Genomic DNA, 20,965 nt, shown 5'->3' with positions numbered 1-20,965 from the left:
GAGAGAGAGAGAGAGAGAGAGAGAGAGAGAGAGAGAGAGAGCAATAGAGAGAGAGAAGAGCTGTTGGTGCCATTTACATCTCTGAATAAAGCTTCCTCTCTAGAGGAAATGCCCACTGATGAAAATCTGTCTTCTCTGAGGCTGTGGAAAGAAGGGTCACCACTTCAGTTTCATGAGATACACACATAGATCACAGGACTAAGGAGGAAGACGCAGCTTCGTGTACTTGGCATTTTCCTTCTCTCTGAGGATGGCTCATTTGTTCAGATATTTATCCAGAGTAAGTTTTCAGGCATCTTAACAGACTTGGGCAAAAATATAAGCTGGAAGGGCTTGTTAGTCCCTCTACCATGTAGAGTCTACACCACAGCACTGGGCAGGCTTACAGGGCTCCAGCGTTACCCTCATTATCCGCAGGTACCAACCCAGTTTCATAGAAAACGGATCACGAGATTGTTGCATCGACAGTCTTCTGCTCTAGATGGTAAGGCTTTATTGGACTTGCTTTAAATTAAGAAATCAAAGTCAAGAGAAGATAACTGAGAAGAGGTGCACAGAGCAGCAGGTGGGGACGGATGCAGCAGTATCTAGAATTGAGCATTTTCCGTGTGCCCAAGCTCTGTATTAAACGCTTTGCATATACTAAGCCAGTAGACATAGCTATAGCAGGAAACTAAGATACAAAACGATGAAATAACCTTTGATATCAGTGCTAAGGAGCAAGGGAGCAGGATTTGACTCTAGGATGCACTTAACCATCCTCTAGAACTCAGAAGTAGGCTTCCTGCTGTCAGGGGGCACCACACACTATTAGGATCTCAGGTCCAATTTCTCCTCTGGGAAGACACAGGGATGGAGTTCGAAGAACTTACTGACAAAGGATGACTATGCGTTTTCGTTGTGGGAAGTTTATGACGAAATATTCCAATATTCATTTACTTAAATGTAATTCAATTAATTTATTTGGGACAAATTATAACAAAAAGTCAGAAATGAAGGGAAAATGAGAGAAACTTCCAGCAGCAGACTTTCTAACAGGAAAATGAATTGTCCTTGCTTAGAAACTTTGTAGGTCGTGGCCGAAGCTGGGCAGAGGGTCAAGGAATCTCGACTGAGATTAGTTAATTTTTTTTCTTTCCAAGGACTAAGGCAAAGGTGAGCCTAGGCTCACTATGCCCATCCCCATGGCCCAATCAGATGATGGTCATTTACTGTTCATGGGCTGCCCAACCAGCCATGGGAAGGCGAAGCCTCCCTCCGTCCATTCCTGACTCCAGCTTTGACCTTAGCCGTTTGCTAACTCTTAGGCACTTGGCCATCATTAATACCTTTCAGTTTTGCAAATGTTTCACGGCTGTCAATTACGTCGGACTTTTTTTTGTTGTTGTTGTTGTTGTTGTTGTTGTTCTCTTATTTACAAGACCAGCTTGTACCTCTACCATGGCAGAGAGTTAACTCTAACCTAGATACTAAGGTATATCTGCAGGCTTTGTTACTTCATATTTAGCTTCTTATCTACAGAGTGATCTGAGGTGATATCCTAGCAGGAAGCTTCTAGTTAGAAGCTGTTTTTCCTTACACTTAGTTTGTCACAATCAGCTACACTAGGAGCAAGAATCTACAGATAATAGTGCTTTGTATTCATTCCTTAAGAGCTTCACTGGGGGCTGCTAGCCTGCTTCCAGTGACCCAGAACTTTATCTTTTCTCTTCCTCTTTCTGGCCTAGCATAGCTATCTCAGACCCAACTACTAGACCTCTTCTTATTCACCTACTCCAGCTGTCATGTTACCTTTAATCTTCCTTTTAACTCCAGTCTCTGTTCTCACAATTACTTATATCATCAACCTGCACTGTCTATGATGGGCCTCTTTCCATTACAATGTACAGAGAGCAATCTGTCTCCTATATCACAGTGAATGAAGATAGAATACTGGGCGAAGATGGGTTGTACTGAGTCCAGGGAGTATCTTTTAGTTTGTCAAATTGCAATGTGATGTAATATTGGGAGAGCAGAAGAAATGCCATCTAAAATGATAAAGTTTCATCTAGAAGGATCATAGGGTAATGGAAGGATATGGGTAAATCTGAGGCCGAATTTGGACCTTGGAAAGTCAAACATCTCTACCTCATTTTTAAAGATGGAGATGAGGAAAGCCAAGGGGAGTTAACAACTGCAACTCACTGATCCCAAATGGCAAATCTAGAAGGGAAATGAGGTTCCCTACCTTCTACCTGCCCTGCAGCACATTGACCATTGCTAGACAAGGAGATCTCACATCCTGACTTTCCACATCCTTTAACTTCTTCCTTCTAATTAATTCAGAGTAATGTGAACTAAGCCTGAGAGAACACAACATAAATTAAGCCCAAGATCTCCATAGGCTTCTCCTAGGCTTGAAACATCTGTGCCTTCCATGTATCACTAACTTATACCAGCCTCCCCACCACAAAGCCATCAACTATTTCTGCTAATCAGTTGAACAAACTAAGGCCCTATAGCCAGGTGGTAATGGCCCAAGTCTTTAATTCCAGCCTTTGAGAGGGAGAAGCTGGCAGATTTCTGAGTTCAAGGCCAGCCTGATCTACAGAGCAAATTCCAGGACAGCCAGGGCTACACAGAGAAACCCTGTCTCCATGAACAAAACATAAAATAAACGAACAACAACCAAGCTACCTACACTTTGTAAGGACGAGTCCCAGTGATAAAGGCCTTTTCCTGTTGAAGAGTATAAAATAGTTGTAAGACTGCTTCCACCGTGGAAAAGGGCTAAATATGGACAACAACGTAAAAGAATTTAAAAGGAGAATGGTGAGGTTGGACGTGCTGTGGACCTTGAAGAGAGCAGGGTGTGCATGATATTTCTGTGAACAAGGGCTGTGTGCAGAGTTAAGCATGGATCTGGTTCTTAGGCTCCATGTAGGCTTGGCCTCTACAAACTTGCTCCTGGACAAATGGCATAGATTCCCATTGCTGCTGCTTTGTTGCCTGGAGACTGATGTAACAACAGTACCTGTGTTGTGTTGATGGTGAGGATTACTCGAGCAACTGGATGTGTGTGATATTTCTGTCCATACCTGAACATAGGACTTCCTGAGTACTGCTTGTCTGGTCATAGGACTTCATGAGTACTCCAGGCTTTCAGGGGGAAAGAAACAACTTTCTTACAGATGTCAACCCATATCTAACAGACATGATTTTGTTTTGTTTTTTGTTTTGTTTTGTTTTTGTTTTTGTCAGTAGGAAACAGATATTTACTGATGAACTAACTGACAGTCCAAGCAGGGAGTTGCTCCCGCCCAAGTTCCCATAACCCATGCATTTGGAAACAGGGACTACAGATCTCCCAAGTCACTGTATCATCCCCGCTCCAAGTGAATGGGACTCCAAAGTCAATTCTTTGGAGGGACTCCTTAGAGTATTTCAGGGCCATTGCTTTCAGGGTTGGATTTTCCATCTCTTTCACCTTCATAGGGTGATTAGTGTAAGGTTTTCTCAGGTGACTCTGCACAAGGTCACTAGGTTCACTCTATTTTTTGCTACATTTCCTGGTCCAAGATGTCTTTCAAACCAACTCAACCATTTTGTGGGTGGAAGGGTCTGTAGATCAGGGATGTCTTTGCACTCCTCCATCAAATGCCTGCTGAAGCACACTGATGCCAACCCTGCGAGGACGGTAGCCACACGCCTGCGATTGCAGATCCTCACCATGAGAGAAAGCGCTGATCCTGCTCTTTGTCTTCAATTCAGTTCATTAGACCTCTAAGGTGCTGCTCCGTTTCCAGTGATTTACTCGTACAGATGTGAAAAGTAAGATCACGTTGGCCATTACAAGGCTCGTGAGGTTCTTACTATCAAACATTTCTGAGTCTGGATTCCTCCAGCCAGAGCCAAAGCTTATCTGGGAAGGGGACTCACGATGAATGACAAATAAAATAGTGGAAACAGAAAAGCTGTGACTCCGCTTGTGTGGCTGGTGAGAGGCACAGCTACTAAGGTACAGAAATTTGTGGGTCACGTTTCTGAAGGATACTGGGGGTTTTCCAAAGCAAAGAGAGAAACTTTGTTGAGCCACAGGGACAACTACAGTAGAAGGCATGGAGTCTGTGGAGAAACTACTTCAAAGTTGCTTCTGGTAAAAGTTACCAAGATGGTCTGGAATGTAATGAACGATGTAGGCCTCATGCAGCGTCTTCTCATCCTTCCCCGGCAGCAATGCCAGACAGCTCTTTGCCACTACAACCAGGTATCTGCTTAATTCTTATATTAATTGTTTACTTAGCATATACAATCATGGAGCTCATTAGGATATTTTCAAACATGTGCATCACTGTATTTTGTTTATATCTGTCTCTTTCAACTCATAATCTCCTGCTCCCCAGGAGAGCCCCCTCCCCCTACACGTCTGCTTTGCATGACACTGAGAGCTAGCTAGATTCAACATTTTGGAAAAACTCTAGATTCTGCTTGTGGGAGAAAAACTTGGAATACTTGTCATTTCATCATCCTCTAGTTATCTTGAGAATTAGTTCAACTTCAAAACTCTAACGCCCCCACCCAAATCCCGTGTGTGTGTGTGTGTGTGTGTGTGTGTGTGTGTGTGTGTGTGTGTGTGTGTTTTACTTAAAGGAATAAATTGAAAGGACTAGGGAAGATGAAGACATACCTAAAACAAAATTAAAATGGTTTTGTGGTGGCATGCACCAATAATCCCAGCACTTGAGAGGTGGAGCCAAAAGAAAGTTTGAGAAAAGCCTGGACTACTCAGTGAGTTCAAAGCCAGCCTGGGTTGCATACAGAGTTCCTGTTTCAAATAAAAAAACCAAGTACTGGGAAGGATGCTTGCTTGTTTAGTGGGCAAGACTCTAGATTCAATCCCCAACATAACAAAACAGGGAGGGTGAAGGGGAAGGAGGGAAGGAGGAAAAGGCAAATAGCTAAGAAAGCCATTCGCCAAGGCAGAAGAAGGTAGAGACAGCCAGGGTTTCTGGATGCCACTGAGGTCCTATGGAAGCATTGTGCACGATGGGATCTTTATGTAATGTTTCCTATGCCTAAATTTGCCCCACAAAGCTATGAGAAAAGTATTATTAGTCTTATTTTTTTAGATGAGCTCTGTTCAGTGCAAGTTGTACAATAAAGGAAATATTCTATCTCTTGCCCTCTGAAACAGTCAATAGTGGTTCCACTCGGGTGGTCTCTATGCACCTAAAACATGGCCAGTGACAAAGAAATGAAGTGCTTAATATGATTTCATTGGAATTCATTTAACAGACCCGTCTGCTAAGCAAACACTTTACTGGACACTGCTACTGATGTTATAGGGCATTTCAAAGAAATTAGGTCAAGTCTGCGATTAGACACCCAAGAAATGGCAAGGCCAGATTTTGTACTGGATCCACCTAATTATAAGTGTTTCCTATTTTGTAGTGTTTTTTAAAAGCTATAGTGAAGTAGCTTTCTTTTCTGTTGAAACACTAAGAGGGAGGCGGAAGAGATCACTTAAAAAAAACTTCTGTTTTAATGCCTGTAGTTTGATGATTTGATGCTGCTCTGTGTTTCGTGCTGTACTGGCCACTGTTTTGTTCCCTTGACACAGCTGGAGTCATCTGAGAAGAGGAACTTTGTGGTGGTTTGAATAAGAATGGCCCCCATAAGCTCACAGATTCATTGCTTGGTCACCAGAGAGTGGTACTGTGTGAAGGGATTCGGAGGTATGGCCTTGTTGGAGAAGGTTTGGCCTTGTTGGAGGAAGTGTGTCACTGGGGTGGGCCTGAGCCCAAGCCAGGCCCAGTGGTTCCCTCTCTTCCTGTTACCTATGGATCCCCATGTAGAATTCCCAGGTCCTTCTATAGTACCAAGCCTGCGTGCATGCTGCCACCATGCTGATAATGATCTAATCTGTCAAATTATAAACAGGCCCCAGTTAAATGCTTTCCTTTAAGAGTTGCCATGGTTATGTATCTCTTGACAGCAATAGTAACTCTAACTAAGACAAACCTCAATTAAAAGAGAAAAAAAAAGCCTCTATCAGATGCCTATGGTGTATGTTCTTGATTAATAAGATTGATGAGGGAGGACCCCATCCACTGTGGGTTTCCTTACCCCTGGGCAGGTAGAACAAGCAAATAAGAAGCATCCTTCCATGGTCTCTACTTAGTTTCTGCCTGCAGGTTCCTGCCTTGAGTTTCTGCCCTCACCTCCCTGTGTGATAGACTATGATTGGGCTGTGGAAGCCAAAATACAAACCCGTTTCTCCCCAAGCTGCTTTTGGTCATGGTATTTTATCAAGGAAACTAAGACGCTTTTAGTAACTAAACACTGAGTGTCCAGATGGGTGGAAGGACTCTAGTAATCCAGACTAATGCCAGGATTTACTATGCTTAACAGAGGCTAAACTCCCAACAGTTACTAAATGTTCCAGCTGCCATCCTTACAGACAACCGAGAGTCAACACAGCCACAGGAAAAGGCTCAGGAAAGTCATAATCTAAAGCTAACAGCAGAAATCACATTCACTGGCCCAGACAGTGCTGGCCCAGTGTATAATGCTGATCAAACTACTGCCTGATAATATACTCTTCCCTGTCCCTAGGTTTTGTAGTGACTTGGCTCTGAAATGCCTTGGCCAAAGCTCGGGAGTCCCTTGGTCCCTTATGAAGCAGTGCTCAGAGGGGTTCAGGGAGGTGATCAGATCCAGAGGGTTCTAACTTCATCAATGGATTAATCTATTCGAAGGTTCATAGTGTGATGCGCCATTGGACAGTGGTGAAAACATAAAAGAACTGGGGCCTAGATGGAGGAAGTGGGTAACTAGGACATGCCTCGGGACATTTTGCTCCTTCCTGTACTGGCAAGTTTTATGCCAACTTGACGAAAGCCAGAATCATCCGAGAGGAGGGAGCCTCAACTGAGAAAATATCTCCGTAAGACTGGGCTGTAGGCAAGCTGTAGGGTATTTTCTTTATTAGTGGTTGATGGAGAAGACCTAGCTCGTTGTGCATTCTCCCATCCCTGAGCTGGTGCTCCTGGGTTCTATAAGAAAGCAGGCTGAGCAAGCCACGAGGAGCCTTTAAGCAACACTGCTCCATGGCCTCTGCATCAGCTCCTGCCTCCAGGTTCCTGCCCTTCTAGGGTTCCTACCCTCACTGCTTTTGATGATGAACTGTTCTATGGAACTGTGAATGAGACAGACCCTTTCCTCCCCCAAGTTGCCACGAGTCGTGCTGTTTTACCACAGTATTAGTAACTCCGGCTAAGACTGTGCCTGTATGTCTTTCTCCTTACCTCCCTCTCTGACTAATGTGGGAAGTTCAACAGCCTGACTTGGCCACGTATTCCCTGACATAACAGTCTACTTTATCACATACCTAAAGTAATGGATCAAGCTGATCCCCAACTGACATCTCAGAAGCCTTAGTGGGCGACACGTTTGATTTATGTCAGTGATCTTAACGGAAACCTGCTGAGCACAGTATCTAAACCTCAGCCCCACTCCCCCAGCTGAGAAAGACCTCTGGTGTGTTTATTACTATAAGGGTGCACACACGATTTTCTAAATTGGAGAATATTCTGAGTGGAAGCCTCAATTAGAATAACAATATCATCTGTAAGACTCAAGCCACAGTGCCTGAGGAAGGGAAAAACAAAAATGGAAGAGAGGAAACCCAGAGTCCGGAGGGTGGCAAAGTTATAATTAATGAAAAACCAAGAGGCATGGAAATATGTTTTATTTTCATTATATATCCATATAGGTAGTATATAAATACATATTTAAATGGATATATTTTGTTCATATTTTCAGGGAAAAATTCCTTTTTATGTAGTGATACTCTCAAAAGCCCACTTTTGAAAAGAAACACACACACACACACACATACACACACACACACACACTTGTAGGAATATGGATTCATAATCAGGAAATGGTCCTAAATGTTGAGGGGCACAAATAGATACTATTCCAAAACTGAAAAAGTTCAGTACTCAATAACGAGCAGATGACTAAAGTTGAGCATGCTCTTGATATTACACAATCACTGAAAGCTTATCTGTTAAGACTTTGAAAGCCGCTCATGCTTGCTTTCCCTCAGTGAAAGCAAGCATGGGCAGTGAAAAGAGAAAATGACATTTATTAACGTTTCACAGAGGTGTCATTGGGCTGAGACAGTGAGTTGTTTCTGAGTCCCCACCAGCACCCTCTATGTCTCAAATAGTTTTCACGGACGGTGTATGACTTCTGTAATTGTAAAACATTATACAAAGACATAATTTCATTCACATAGAAAAAAGAAAACCAGGATGGCATGGTTTATTGTACTTCAAAACAACAAACAAAAAAACAAACAAACAAACACAAACAACCCAAGACTACAATCATGAAAGGAAAAAGAAGTAGCCTTTCAAAGTCTATTTGGGCACTGTTAGCCTCCAGGCTGCCTATGATTTGCTGTATCCCAGGAAGCTTAAAATAATTTGCCAGTAGATGTCACTGCTGTACTTAAGTGAGTACATCCCAGCTTTGACTTTGCAAGGAATCACATACTCTCCCTCTCCCCCCTCTCCCTCTCCCTCTCCCTTTCCCCCTCCCTCCCCCCTCTCCCCTCTCCCCTCCCTCTCCCTCTTTTATGTGTGTGTGAGAGAGAAAGAGTGTGTGTGACACAGAGTGTGTGTGCACACATGCATGCATGCATGGTTGTAGGGGTGTGTGTGTGTGTGTGTGTGTGTGTGTGTGTGTGTGTGTGTATGTGTGTGTGTGTGTGTTGCTGGCATGTACTTGTGGAGGCCAAAAGAACGTTATATTCACTGGAGTTGGAGGTTAGGTTGCTGTGAGCTGCCACATGGGTACTAGGAGCTGAACCCAGCAAGCACTCACAACCACTGAGACAGCTCCCCAACCCTTCAAACCTCTTTTGATGAAAACCAATCTCAAATGTCTTTCTGAAATGATTACAGGAACTATTACTGTATGGCTATGAAAAAAAATAGTTCTACACAATGCTTACTACCATCTAAAACGGGCAGATCTAACACGCTCCTATGCAAACCTACAATGTTACCTGGATGACCAGAGGCCTAACTCACACACTGCATGTGTAGTTTCAGATCAGAATATAATAAAGCAGAGAACAAGAGGTTTGTGGATGGGCAACAAAATTAAAGCAAAATAGAAAAGGCCACAGGGAGCTGTGGGGAAAAGAGGGCAGTGACAGATGGCATGGTTTGGTCAACTCTTATCAGACCATCTAAAGCTGCAAGTGGCTCGCCCTGCCCAATGCTTTGTCTGGGAGAGGCAATGCTTCTGTTTCAGTGGATGTGTGAATGAAGGAGAAAGGAGAAGCCTATGTTTTTAAATGGGTCATCCTGAATTTGGCAGGTTTCCCGATGACTTGTTGGACTGTTATTTGAGCAGCTGGAGAGAAAGAGACATTTATAGATGTGCAATGAAGACAGGTGACTTGGGTTTCACTGGAAAGCACAGGGCATATCTGTCAGCTAGCATATGTTATTCATAAATTTTTAGTACAATGATATGAAGTGACGAGCAGCAAATGGTTTCTTCCCACAGGGAGGTTTAGGCATCACAGCTAATGAGGCAGAGTGCTCTGCAAAGACACTATAGACACAGTCACCTTCTCGCACACAGATTCTGCCTCAGTTTGTGGTAGTCCATTGATTTTTTTTTTCCCCCAAACAGTGACCCACATACAAGATACAGCCTCAGCAACTTTACATATAAAATTTACATTACGTCCATATTAAATGAGCCTCTGCAACCACAAAGAGCTACAGGATAAGCACAAAGACTTCCACTTACGTTGAGATCCAAGTACAATTCGCCCCTACTTGTCTTTTCTTTCTCTTCATGGAGCAGAAATGGACAGGGTGGTCCGGCTCTGTAACCTGTGACCCAAACCCCTCCATCCTTATTGGGAAGGTCTTTTGCCGTCTGCTCATTGAAGTTGTCACAGGGAAAGCCTTCAGAGGCAATACCTAAGTGAACACAGGAAGAGTGTCAAGGACACAGCAGGAAGATGAAATACAATGTTGTCAGCAAGTTAGGGATTCTACAAGGCCCTCTCCACGTTCTGGCTTCACTTTTTAGTATATACTTTTAGAGTTTGCTGTCCCTGAAAGGACTTTACCCGGGAACTCTTTTGAGGTCTTCAAGCATATACCCTAATCACTAAAATGTTGGTCACAGACTCAAAGGAGGGTTGGGGGGAATGGGAGTTTTGGCTCTACCACTCCATGGTGTCACCCAAGCCAAGGCACTAATGTATTTGCTCTTCTGGAACTGAAGCTGTGTCTTATTTCTAGGGACAGACTCATCACGCACTGAACATACAGGTCCATGTCCGTTTGATGATGAGGGAGCGCATGAATAATCCATTTGGGAATGACTTTTGTCACCTCCAGAATCATCAGCTAGCCTACTCTTACCTAAACTGTGTAAGGGTGACAATAGGGATATCTTCAAATTCTAACATAACCTAGAGTTGGGAAACACTGATGCTCCCATTTTGGGGGGAGGGACTGAGGCACAGAGTTGCTAAGCAACAGTGTCAAGTTCATAAGATCTATGAAGGAAAAGGCAATCGTTGGAAACCAGGCAGCTGAACACTAGAGGCTATGTTCTTAGAAACTATGTATATAGCCTCTGCCTGACATTCCTGAGATGGTAACATATGTTCTGTGATAAGAAGGATGTCACTGTCAGAAAGACTATCCTTTGGTGCTTCTCAGTTAATGTCAGGTTACTGAAGAACTTGAAATGCCCCTTGGTGAAGAAAAAAAAAAAAAAAAAAAAAAGCAAGTCCTCTAAACCTATCAAATGGGATTTCCCCAGACTTATTTGGTCATGGGCTCCATTTAAAGGGACATGTGCTGAGCCAAATATGTTGTAAACCCTTAGCGCTCCACTGGAACGCAGTTTGGAAAATACTAGATTAGATCAATGCCAGACGAGCCTCCGAGGCACTCACATTCCTGGTCCTCTTTGAATTCCTGGTAAGCAACCTCAGCAAAACCTGAAGCAACCAGGTAGACACTCCAGATTTGGGCTCAGTGTCTTTTGCAAGAGAGATTGCTGGCTATGCGATTGGGTGTTTATTATACATAATCCCTGTAAGAGAAGCGCTCTGGAAGTGATCCAAAGCCAGCTGCCGGCCTCGCCACGCTGAAAACCAGACTCATTAGTAACCTGAGCTGAGACTCACTTAGTGCACAAAGGGCTGGGAGCATGCTTCTCTCTTATGAGAGTAGCACTTGAATAGGACAGAGAAGTTGAGGACACTTAAGGTGTGGATTTCTGTTTGCTTGTTCAGTTCAGTCGGTTTGTTGAGTTTTCATCACACCTCCAAGTGAAGGTGAGAGAGGTTGCCATGCATCTAAAGCTACAAGTGTAATGTTTTGAAGGCTGTTCAAAAACCACATTCAGCCCCTGAGAAAAATGAGAGTCCAGGACCTCAGGAGTCCACTGTCATCTCTGCAAATGTAGGGTGTCTGGAACTCGGGGACTTTCTCCATAAGAACACAGTGCTTTAAGATGAGTCTCTGTCTGCTTGAGGCCCCCCATGTCTACTGTCTGCAGAAGATGCAGCCAGCTGTTCACCTGACCTTTGACTTAGGGAGTCACGTCAAAGGTGGAGTGCCCAGAACTCCTGTTCTCAAGGAGCAGGGGGTGAGGGATGGGGCAGGAGGCTGATGCCTAAAAGAACCCCAAAGCTCCTCCACTGACAACCCTGAAAGGAAATCATCACTGTGAAGACCCAAAGCTCATGAAGCTCTAGTGGAGGTAGGATGGCTCAGCCCTCCCCTAGAACCTTTCTGTCCCCATTGTTAAGAAAGGAGGAGACACATCTTTGTAAAACAATGGAGGGCTTACTTCATGAAGTCTCATTTTCTGAGTCTATGATCCTCCACCAGACCCCTCACTTAGATCCCTATACTCTTTTCCTTTTGGCTATGGAGTAAATGCTGGCTTTGGATGAAGGATACATGGATTAATGTAACTATAGAACACAAAATATAGATTACAAAATATATTGTACAGCACCCAAGTAAGACATTCATTTTATCAGAGGCATATTGTCTGGTGAGACTAGATTTATTATTACAGTATGAAGAGTGGAGTGAAAGAGTGGTGTTCCCAGAAAAAACACACATGTACATATGTACATGTGCCCACACATGCAAACATACTCAAATACCTGCGGTGTCTAGCCAATACCACATTAATGAGGCGAGGCCTAAAATCCAAGTCACTCTTTAGACAGAGGAAAAATAATAGAAAGCTTAAGCAGAAACAGTAAAAATTAATTTAACTCTGGAGTTGATTTTCATTTCAAAGAGCAAATTATTGGTGCCTAGTATCTAACCAGACAATGGCCTGTGAAGAAAACACGCGGAGAGCACGATGCACGGTGACTCTGACAAGGATCATTGGACATGAAAGGACCAGAGGCAAGGACAGGTTACGTGCGACTGTTATCTCAGAAGTTTGACAAACTAAGGACAGAGGACAATTCAACTTTCCAAGAAAAAGGAATAAATAAATAATGTATAAAGTAATTTTTGAATACGGAATTTTAATAATATAAATACAAATGACTTGTAAGATAACATACATGACTATAGACATATTTATTAAAATAGGGCATCCCTGTAATATTGTTTTCAGTCGAGTAAACAAAAAAGCAAAAAATGAACTTGAAGCAAATAAATCTGTCAGCACAGTCAACTGTCACTCAATTTCTAATTCACAGAGATTTTCAAGGTGTTAGATTTACATTTCTGAAACACCAAAAATGATCAACTTAATCAAATGTCTTTTTTCTTTAGTGCACATTATTAGTCTAATTTTATCAGGTTATTTATTAGTTGTTTTGTTTCTCAAAGGCACATCAGCCCCTCTATTGATCACATATACACACAAAGGTTAATTTGACAAGTGATCATGGTTAATAGGACATACAGCACAGATACACAAAGGGGAAGGTGGCTTACCTTTGAAAGTCTGTGCTTTCCCCAACCATTCAAATGATGAGCTGCACCGTGTTGATGCTAACCTACAACAACAGCCTGGGGGCTGCTGTCAGTAATCAAAAACAGTGGGAGCAGACAGAAAGAAAAGGTAATATGCCATTTACAATGGAGGCAGTATTCAAAATCCACCTTCCCCAGATGCAATCAGTCTCTCTGCCCGTGGCACACAGATTGCTAATTGATTTCTTTGCTCCCTTCTTGTGTGGCAGTGTGAGTTCAGAATCTTCCTCCTGTCTCCGTGGCTGCTATGAGAGCCAGTGTTTCGTAACCACACACATATTGGATCTGGCTATGAAACCTGTTCTGGCTGAATGTGTGTGGGCAATGTGACAGTTCACAGCTCTGTACGTAATTATACACATCCAAACCTATAGCTCTGGCAAATAGGCTTGTGGCTAGCTTCAGGCAGACTCAATGCTCTTCAGTATCAACGCCTCAACTCCTAGTACCACCACTCCCACAGTGGTAAATGATAGCATGTAACTGAATTAGCAATGTAGATAGAATTCTGAGAAAAAACAAAAACAAAAAACAAAAAACCAACGCTGTGGCTCCATCCCAGGAGAACAATGAGCAAGCACCACCAGATCATCACCACCACGAGATAGGACTGTGTCAGGAGGACGGGCTGTCTAAGTAGAAGGCGGCAGTTGGTAGGCCAAAAAGCAGGATGAAGTGAGGAGGGCTACAGCAGTTTGAGAAGCTACAGGGAAAGGATCATAGCTACCAAATGAATAAAGTGTTTGGATATCTAAAATGATATTTAACAAAATGAAACACTCTTTAAAGCAGAAAGGGTTCTTGTATGTCTTCCCATCCACCTATCCATTCTACAGCTGAGGGAACTAAACCCCTGGAGGATTTCAGCATTTCCAGCACACTTAGTGGCAAACTTGTATGAAAATCCAGTTCCTAGAGAGAAGCCTCCTACGGTACTTACAGAAGGACATTATTTATTGCTAAACCACAGACGAGGATGTTGGGGTAACAGACAGAAAATGGTAGCAGTGGCTAAGAGCACGGGCCTTTGACCACTGAGCTCGATTCCCGGCTTCCTCTAACACTAACTGGTTAACCTTGAAGTATCAAACATCCTTACATCACCGCTGTCTCACCAGTAAAAGTATAAGGATAAGCCTGGTAATGAACTAAAATCCAAATTATTTTCTCCAAGGAAACTTCCTAGACTGTGGGTGTCTGAACTGCATGGAAGGTGTAGGTAAATCGTGGCTTAAGAATAATTAAATGCAATGGAAATAAATTAAATCTCACATCTGCGAATGAAGGACGACTTTTTAATCAAAGAAGTTAAAAAGAATAATTGAGTTCATAAGAATTTACTAAAGCATTCCAGTAAAGTAGATCCCAAGTCTTTTGAGCACCCAAAATAGAAATCACATCATCTGATGTAATAGCTTCAGGTAAGTGTTTGATCAGCTCTGAAAATAATAGATCCTCAGGGCTCTGCATGGAGACACTAAAACATTTCTTCACTGAAGGTCAAATTCATGATCATAGAACCCAGTAAGCCTATTTATAGACATAGCTTCCAAAGAAATATTATACACTAATGATAATTACATTAACTCTCTCATATATTCCTTTCCTGGGAGGGATATAGACTTATAAATAAAGAAACTCTTTTGTGAATATGGTTGTGCTGAACATTTTAACAAGAGTCACATATTTAAAGTAGTACAAATTATGCTAAGAATGGGTAAAGACTGGGTTTGGGAGGTACATCTAGGTGAGATCTGGTGTAAAATTACTGAAAAATGTTTACCAAGTTGTTGAGTCCTGAGATATAAGGACTTCTGCATAGTCTCAGATAGTAAATGCTTAAGAAAACAGATGTTGGTATTTAAAATGCCCAAGTTATCAAAAAACTAGATATGTTGGTTGATAAAGAACATGCTTACTAAACATTTTGAAACAAAGACAAGAATACAGAAAGCATACAGTTTTAATCACTAAAAGTAAAACTGTTAACATTTTTTTTCTTGTAATAGTATTCCAATTATTCTGTGGATAGCTGCCCAGTAGGAAGGCTGGGTTAAAAGGATATGTAATGATTTAAAGAGAGATGATAAAGGAAAAACTGTAAACTGGTAAGCATTGGCTTATAAAACATAGATATGAAAGAATTTTTTAAATATTTGTTTATTTTATATATGTGAGTACACTGTCTTAAAGATTTGTTTATTTTATATATGTGAGTACACTGTCGTTGTCTTCAGACACATCAGAAGAAAGCATTGGATCCCATTAAAGAGGATTGTGAGCCACCATGTATGTGGTTGCTGGGAAAGGATTTTGAGATTCACAGAAATGAGAATATAAATAGCAAGATAAACAGGGGGAAATAAGTCCCTTTTTATTAATATCAATGATAAGCATTTAAGGGATGAGAATAAGACCCTAGGCATGATGTAAAAGAAAGTATGACAATATGTTCCATTATTTCATTTCTGTAACCAAAAGAATAAAAAAGACTGGGCCTTAGGGTCTAATACAGATTTTTTTCTAATAAGAAATTCTGATAGCAATAGCTATAGAGGTATGTTGACATTAACCTTAATGACATGCCAGCTGTTCTCCAGTTACCTGCGCTGAGTTTTATTTGCAGGACTGGGGTTTAAGGCATGCCAAGCTGCCTGCTAATAACCTTTGCACTTCTAGTCAGACAAGCATGGCCTATTGCCTTAAGTGCCCAATGTTCCAAATTCCTCAGGAGAACTGTCTGTCAGAAGACTCTGTGTCAAAAACAGAAACAAACAAACAAACAAACAAACAACCCAAAAAAAACAAACAAAAAAGCCAGGCAGTAGCAGTGCATGCCTTTAATCCCAGCACTTGGAGGCAGAGTCAGGTGGAATTCAAGGCCAGCCTGGTCTACAAAGTGAGTTCCAGGACACCCAGGGCTACCCAGAGAAACCCTGTCTCAAAAACAAACAAACAAACAAACAAATAAAAAGACGTCTCTGTGAAACAGCCAGATTCTCAGATTATTGTCTTGGACACCAGAATTTTCCAACATCCCTTCACCTTGTGCCAGCAACCTTCACTTAGTCTCCCAACAAACTGATTGTTCTAAGGCTGAGTAATGTCTGACATGAGGAATTTATTATACACACACACACACACACACACACACACACACACACACTACTCGGCTGGGGATCTTCTCTATGACCCTGGAAGCTAGGCATAAAGTCTCCTGATTTTAAAGATGGAAAAGTGCTGATGGAGGAAGTTAGCCTTTCTCTGGGCAAAACAAGACGTGAGGAGAACAGAATTCAAAGCCCACTGTCCATCATTAACCTCCTGCCACACACAACAAAACAGACTATGGCAACAATTAGCTTTCGATGTCCAATGACAAGCAGCAGTCTAATTCCTGGGAGAGTAGAAGTGTGTGAGGTGAGCCACACAACTGTCCATGATCTCTGCCAATGCTGACGTCTGGATTGCAAAGGAAAAATGAAATGAGCCCTGGTGACTTATATGGCATTTTAAGCATTCTAGCGTGACTATAATTAGGAGCATTGGGGTTGGACAGAAAATATTCAAAGAGATATACTACCTTTAATTTTCCAAGTTTGAAGAAGGTTAGAAACCCAGTGATTAGACACTTTGCCCCTTCTTAGAATTGGAAACAAAACTCCCATGGAAGGGGTTATAGAGACAAAGTTTGGAGCTGAGACAAAAGGATGGACCATCCAAAAACTGCCCCACCCAGGGGTCCATCCCATAACCAGCCACCAAACACAGATGCTATTGCATATGCCAACGAGATTTTGCTGAAAGGACCCTGATATAGCTGTCTCTTGTGAGGCTACGCCAGTGCCTGGCAAACACAGAAGTGGATGCTCACAGTCAGCTATTGGATGGAACACAGGGCCCCCAATAGAGGAGCTAGAGAAAGTACTCAAGGAGCTGAAGGGGTCTGCAACCCTATAGGTGGAAGAACAATATGAACTAACCAGCACCCCTAGAGCTCATGTCTCTAGCTGCATATGTAGCAGAAGATGGTCTACTTGGCCATCATTGGGAAGAGAGGCCCCCTGGTCTTGCAAACTTTATATGACCCAGCACAGGGGCACACCAGGGCCAAGAAAGGGGAGTGGGTGGGTAGGTTAGCATGTGGGGGGAGGGTATAGGGGACTTTGGGGATAGCATTTGAAATATAAATGAAGTAAATACCTAATAAAAATTGAAAAAAAAGTCTCAACTAACCATAAGCAAGACAAACGCAACAAACCAGCAATAAACAAATTTGTTGAAAACCACTGATAAAAGGACTACTATTGAAGCAGGTAGGGGAAACTGGACACTAGTACAAGCTTCCAATCAGAACTAAGAAGGGAGAAGATGCTGAGTGTAGTCAGCCCTTCAGTGCAGTCAAAAGGAATGGGAAAGGATGGCAAAAGGTGACTCACTAGTGCAAAGTTATAACAACCCTAAATTTGTACTACTGAAGTCTAATAAAAAGGTACCAGTATGTGAAACCAAACTACCAGAAATGGATGGAGAAATAAACAAACTCAAAGTTATATCGCGAGACTTCCATATTACTCTCTTATTAATTGCCATAAAAGATTGACAGAAAATCCGCGGCTTATGCCTGTAACTCCACCACTCGGAAGCTGAAGCAGGAAGATTGCCATGAGTTCAAGGTCAACTAAGTTCAGGACAGCCTGGGCTACATAGCGAGATCCTATCTCAAAAATAAGACTGCAAAATCAATGGATACAAAGACTTACCAGATTTTATCTAATAGTTATAAAATATCTCACCCAATAGTTGGGAAATATGTACTCTTTTCAGACATATGCAGAATGTATAACTAACTATTTGAAAATTAAAGAACATACTTAACCTCAAGTGTTATAATCAGAAGAAAAAGTAGAGGAAATTGGTGTCGCAATTAAAGTGGAATTCATAGGAAATATATAGACATGCTCAAAACTGAATGGTCCTCCTTAATTCTGCTTAATGTTCTTTTGGCTAGGGGAATGTCGCACACGGTGGACACATCGTTAACCTAGAAAGGATTATAAGCTTTCTGAACACTGCTATTGAATTCCCCTGCTATGCTCCCAGGAGCCTTTCAGTCTCTAGGGTTAGGAACATGTTAGACACTGATCTTGAAGAAACAGGACCAGCTCAAGAGACTCCGAATAGGTTCCTGGGAAGACAGTCCTTCCAGCTCACTCTACAATAAAGTCCCAAGCCAGAATCTTTACAGACATTATCTGTCCAGTTAGCTTTTCAGTTCCAATGGCTGCCAGTTAGCTGAGAACTTCTAACACCGCAAACAAGAAGCTAGGGAATAAAAGGAGAAACGGGCTGAGTAACTCCATGCTTACTGCACCACCACAATCTTGGAGGCTGCTGTTTTCCACAGCTCCTACTGATTGCTGCTTTTCTATTCTACTTGTCAGCTTTCTGACACTGGAAATTTGTTTCCCCTTCAAGCCTAGGAGTGTTCCTAAGGGCCACCCACTCATGTTAGTTCCTGGAAACCCATAAACCTGGGCTTGTTTTCTTAACTAGGTCATTCAGTTCATACATAACCTCTAAAAACTACCTTCAAGTTTGGACTCACCAACTCTACTCTCTTACTTTCTGTCAGGAACTCTGACAAATATTGGCATTGGCAATGATAACTATTTCCTGCCTTCTAACATGCTCATATTTACTAAGGCACACAGGCCCTTGCTATCTGCTACCCACGGTAGTTATTTAGAATAATAGCAATAATGTGATTGGCCCATCCATTCTCCAGTGAGCTATCAAAGTGATCAACCCCTTCTCATCTTTTGGTCTGACAGAGAACAGGAAATTGATATAGCCCCAAATAAGGGAGTGATGTAGTTAAGTATACTACTTTCTTTCCCAGATGAAGATGATCCAATTGTTACAAAAGAAAAGCATTTTAAATCAATAAAGGCACAGGACCAGAGCACTCCTCAGACATATTTGGCAGCAATATCACATCTGAATAACAGCTACAATTGGCATCCTTGTATAACTGAACTTACAAAGGCTAGCTGTTCTCCAAAAGTTACCTAGCGTCCTGACTAACCCCAAAGGAATTCCTGTGGCAAAGGGCTAAGAATGAATCACCATTTCTGCACCGTTCCAATCTTTGATGCTGGCACAAATCTCTTCAGTTCCTTTATGGCTTAGTGTATGTCTTCAAAAAACATGGGAAATGATATAATGCTTTCTTTCCCAGAACACATAGGTATAAGGAGTTCACACTCATGTTCCAAGGAATGGTTCAGTAGGCATATTCTCAAATTCATTTTACTTGCTTTTAGGTATTTTTGTTGTTTCTGATTCTCTCTTCAATGTATAATATCATCCAGAAAACCAAACCAAACCAACCAGAGAACGACAACAAATCACTGAGGCAACAAGAGGAGGTTCATGTAGGAGGATATTAGAGGACTCAGGGTCTTGTCAGAATGTTTATTGTTCAGCTAAAGTACCACAGTTTCTTTTCATTACACCTTAAATCCATTTGCTCAAACATGAAGTTAGTCCTAATTATGTTTAATTAATTAGCTTGCTTTTAGCATCACACCAATATTTGAGCCCCCTCAAGGGGACTGTTGCAATCATCACTGTGATTTTGCTATGTCTTTAGGCCATTATTGCATCAGAAAACACAGCTCCGATTTAAATTGCATGTCAGCAGAAAAAAATCAATGTACTAAAGGAAAATTGATTCCATAAGCCAAAATCTTTATGAAAGCAACTGATCCATAAAGAGAGCTAAAACTATGCTAAGAACAGAACTGAACACTCTTTCACAGCTAAAAAGGACTTATCAATGTATTAAAATTCATGATAAACATTCACTGGGAAAAATTACAGTAAATAGGGAAATAGGGATCTTATAGCCTAAGGTTGATGGGAAATCATAAATCAGTACAAGATTGTCCGCAATGCTTCAATATAACGAGAAGGGTTGGGCTGATGTGTGTTGTAGAGACATTGTACTGTGGGCTCACATGTTACACAACCAAAGGAAGATTATATAGGCCAGTGGTGAGTCTGCTAATAAACACAAGTTCCAAATAACTAATGCTCTCTTCCCTTATTTGAAATGAAAAATGTACACATGAAGGGCAGGAATGTACCCGATTCCTGGGAGAAGCCGTGGGCTTGCTCGCACCCACAGGGATGGGAGTGGGGTGGGTGAATGACTTTTCAAGGGACTCAGCTTTGCTCAAGCCACTGGGAAACCAGCTGGCAAAGGAAATAAGAACACATTGCTAGGGCAACAGGCAACAAAAAATCTATTCCTGCAGCAATGTCTTCCAGCTAATTTAATCCTAAAATAGTTCTGTAATTTGCCACAGAATCCAGAACAGCGTGAATTACTGTAAAGGATAAAACAGTAAAGGGATGATTGGATAATTTCATGTAAATGACTAAAGGTGTTACTTTGCTGAAGAGACGTGACACTATTTTCTTTGCAAAAAAAAAAAAATTGTTAAATCGTGTCTATTTTTAAAACAATGCAAATTTGAATCTTAATATTTGTACCCTTAAAAGAAAAATCAATGAGGAAGTTGGGGAGGTAGCTCAGTGTGTAAAAGGCCTGCTATGTAAGTATGAGGACCCAAGTTCCAACCCCCAGTGCCCACATAATAAGTTGGATGCAGCACAGTATGCATCTGTGGCTGCAGTGCTGGAGGGGTGGGGCAGATACAGTCAGATCCCTGCAGCTCACTTTAGCTTGGCCAAATGGATGAACTCCAGGTTCAGTAAGAGATTCTATCTCAAACAATAAGGTGGAAAGTAATCAAGGAAGACATCCACTGTTGACTACACACACACACACACACACACACACACAGAGAGAGAGAGAGAGAGAGAGAGAGAGAGAGAGAGAGAGAGAGAGA

At 41.9% G+C, this 20,965-nt stretch overlaps 1 protein-coding gene across 2 annotated transcripts in view; it reads right to left on the bottom strand.

The window, feature by feature from the left end:
• Fmn1 (formin 1) overlaps positions 1-20,965 on the bottom strand; it is a 373,383-nt gene that overhangs the window by 258,779 nt on the left and 93,639 nt on the right. The window contains exon 3 of one of the 2 annotated variants that reach the window (XM_021193752.2): positions 9,817-9,992. The exons of the other annotated variant lie outside the window; for it this stretch is intronic. Within the exon in view, the coding sequence (XP_021049411.1) occupies positions 9,817-9,992 (176 nt within the window). The remainder of the gene's footprint in view (positions 1-9,816; positions 9,993-20,965) is intronic. 2 annotated transcript variants of the gene reach the window in all.

This window comes from Mus pahari, chromosome 3, assembly GCF_900095145.1.
Source record: "Mus pahari chromosome 3, PAHARI_EIJ_v1.1, whole genome shotgun sequence".
NCBI classification, from domain to species: domain Eukaryota; kingdom Metazoa; phylum Chordata; class Mammalia; order Rodentia; family Muridae; genus Mus; species Mus pahari.
This window is presented reverse-complemented; position numbering and strand designations above follow the sequence as displayed.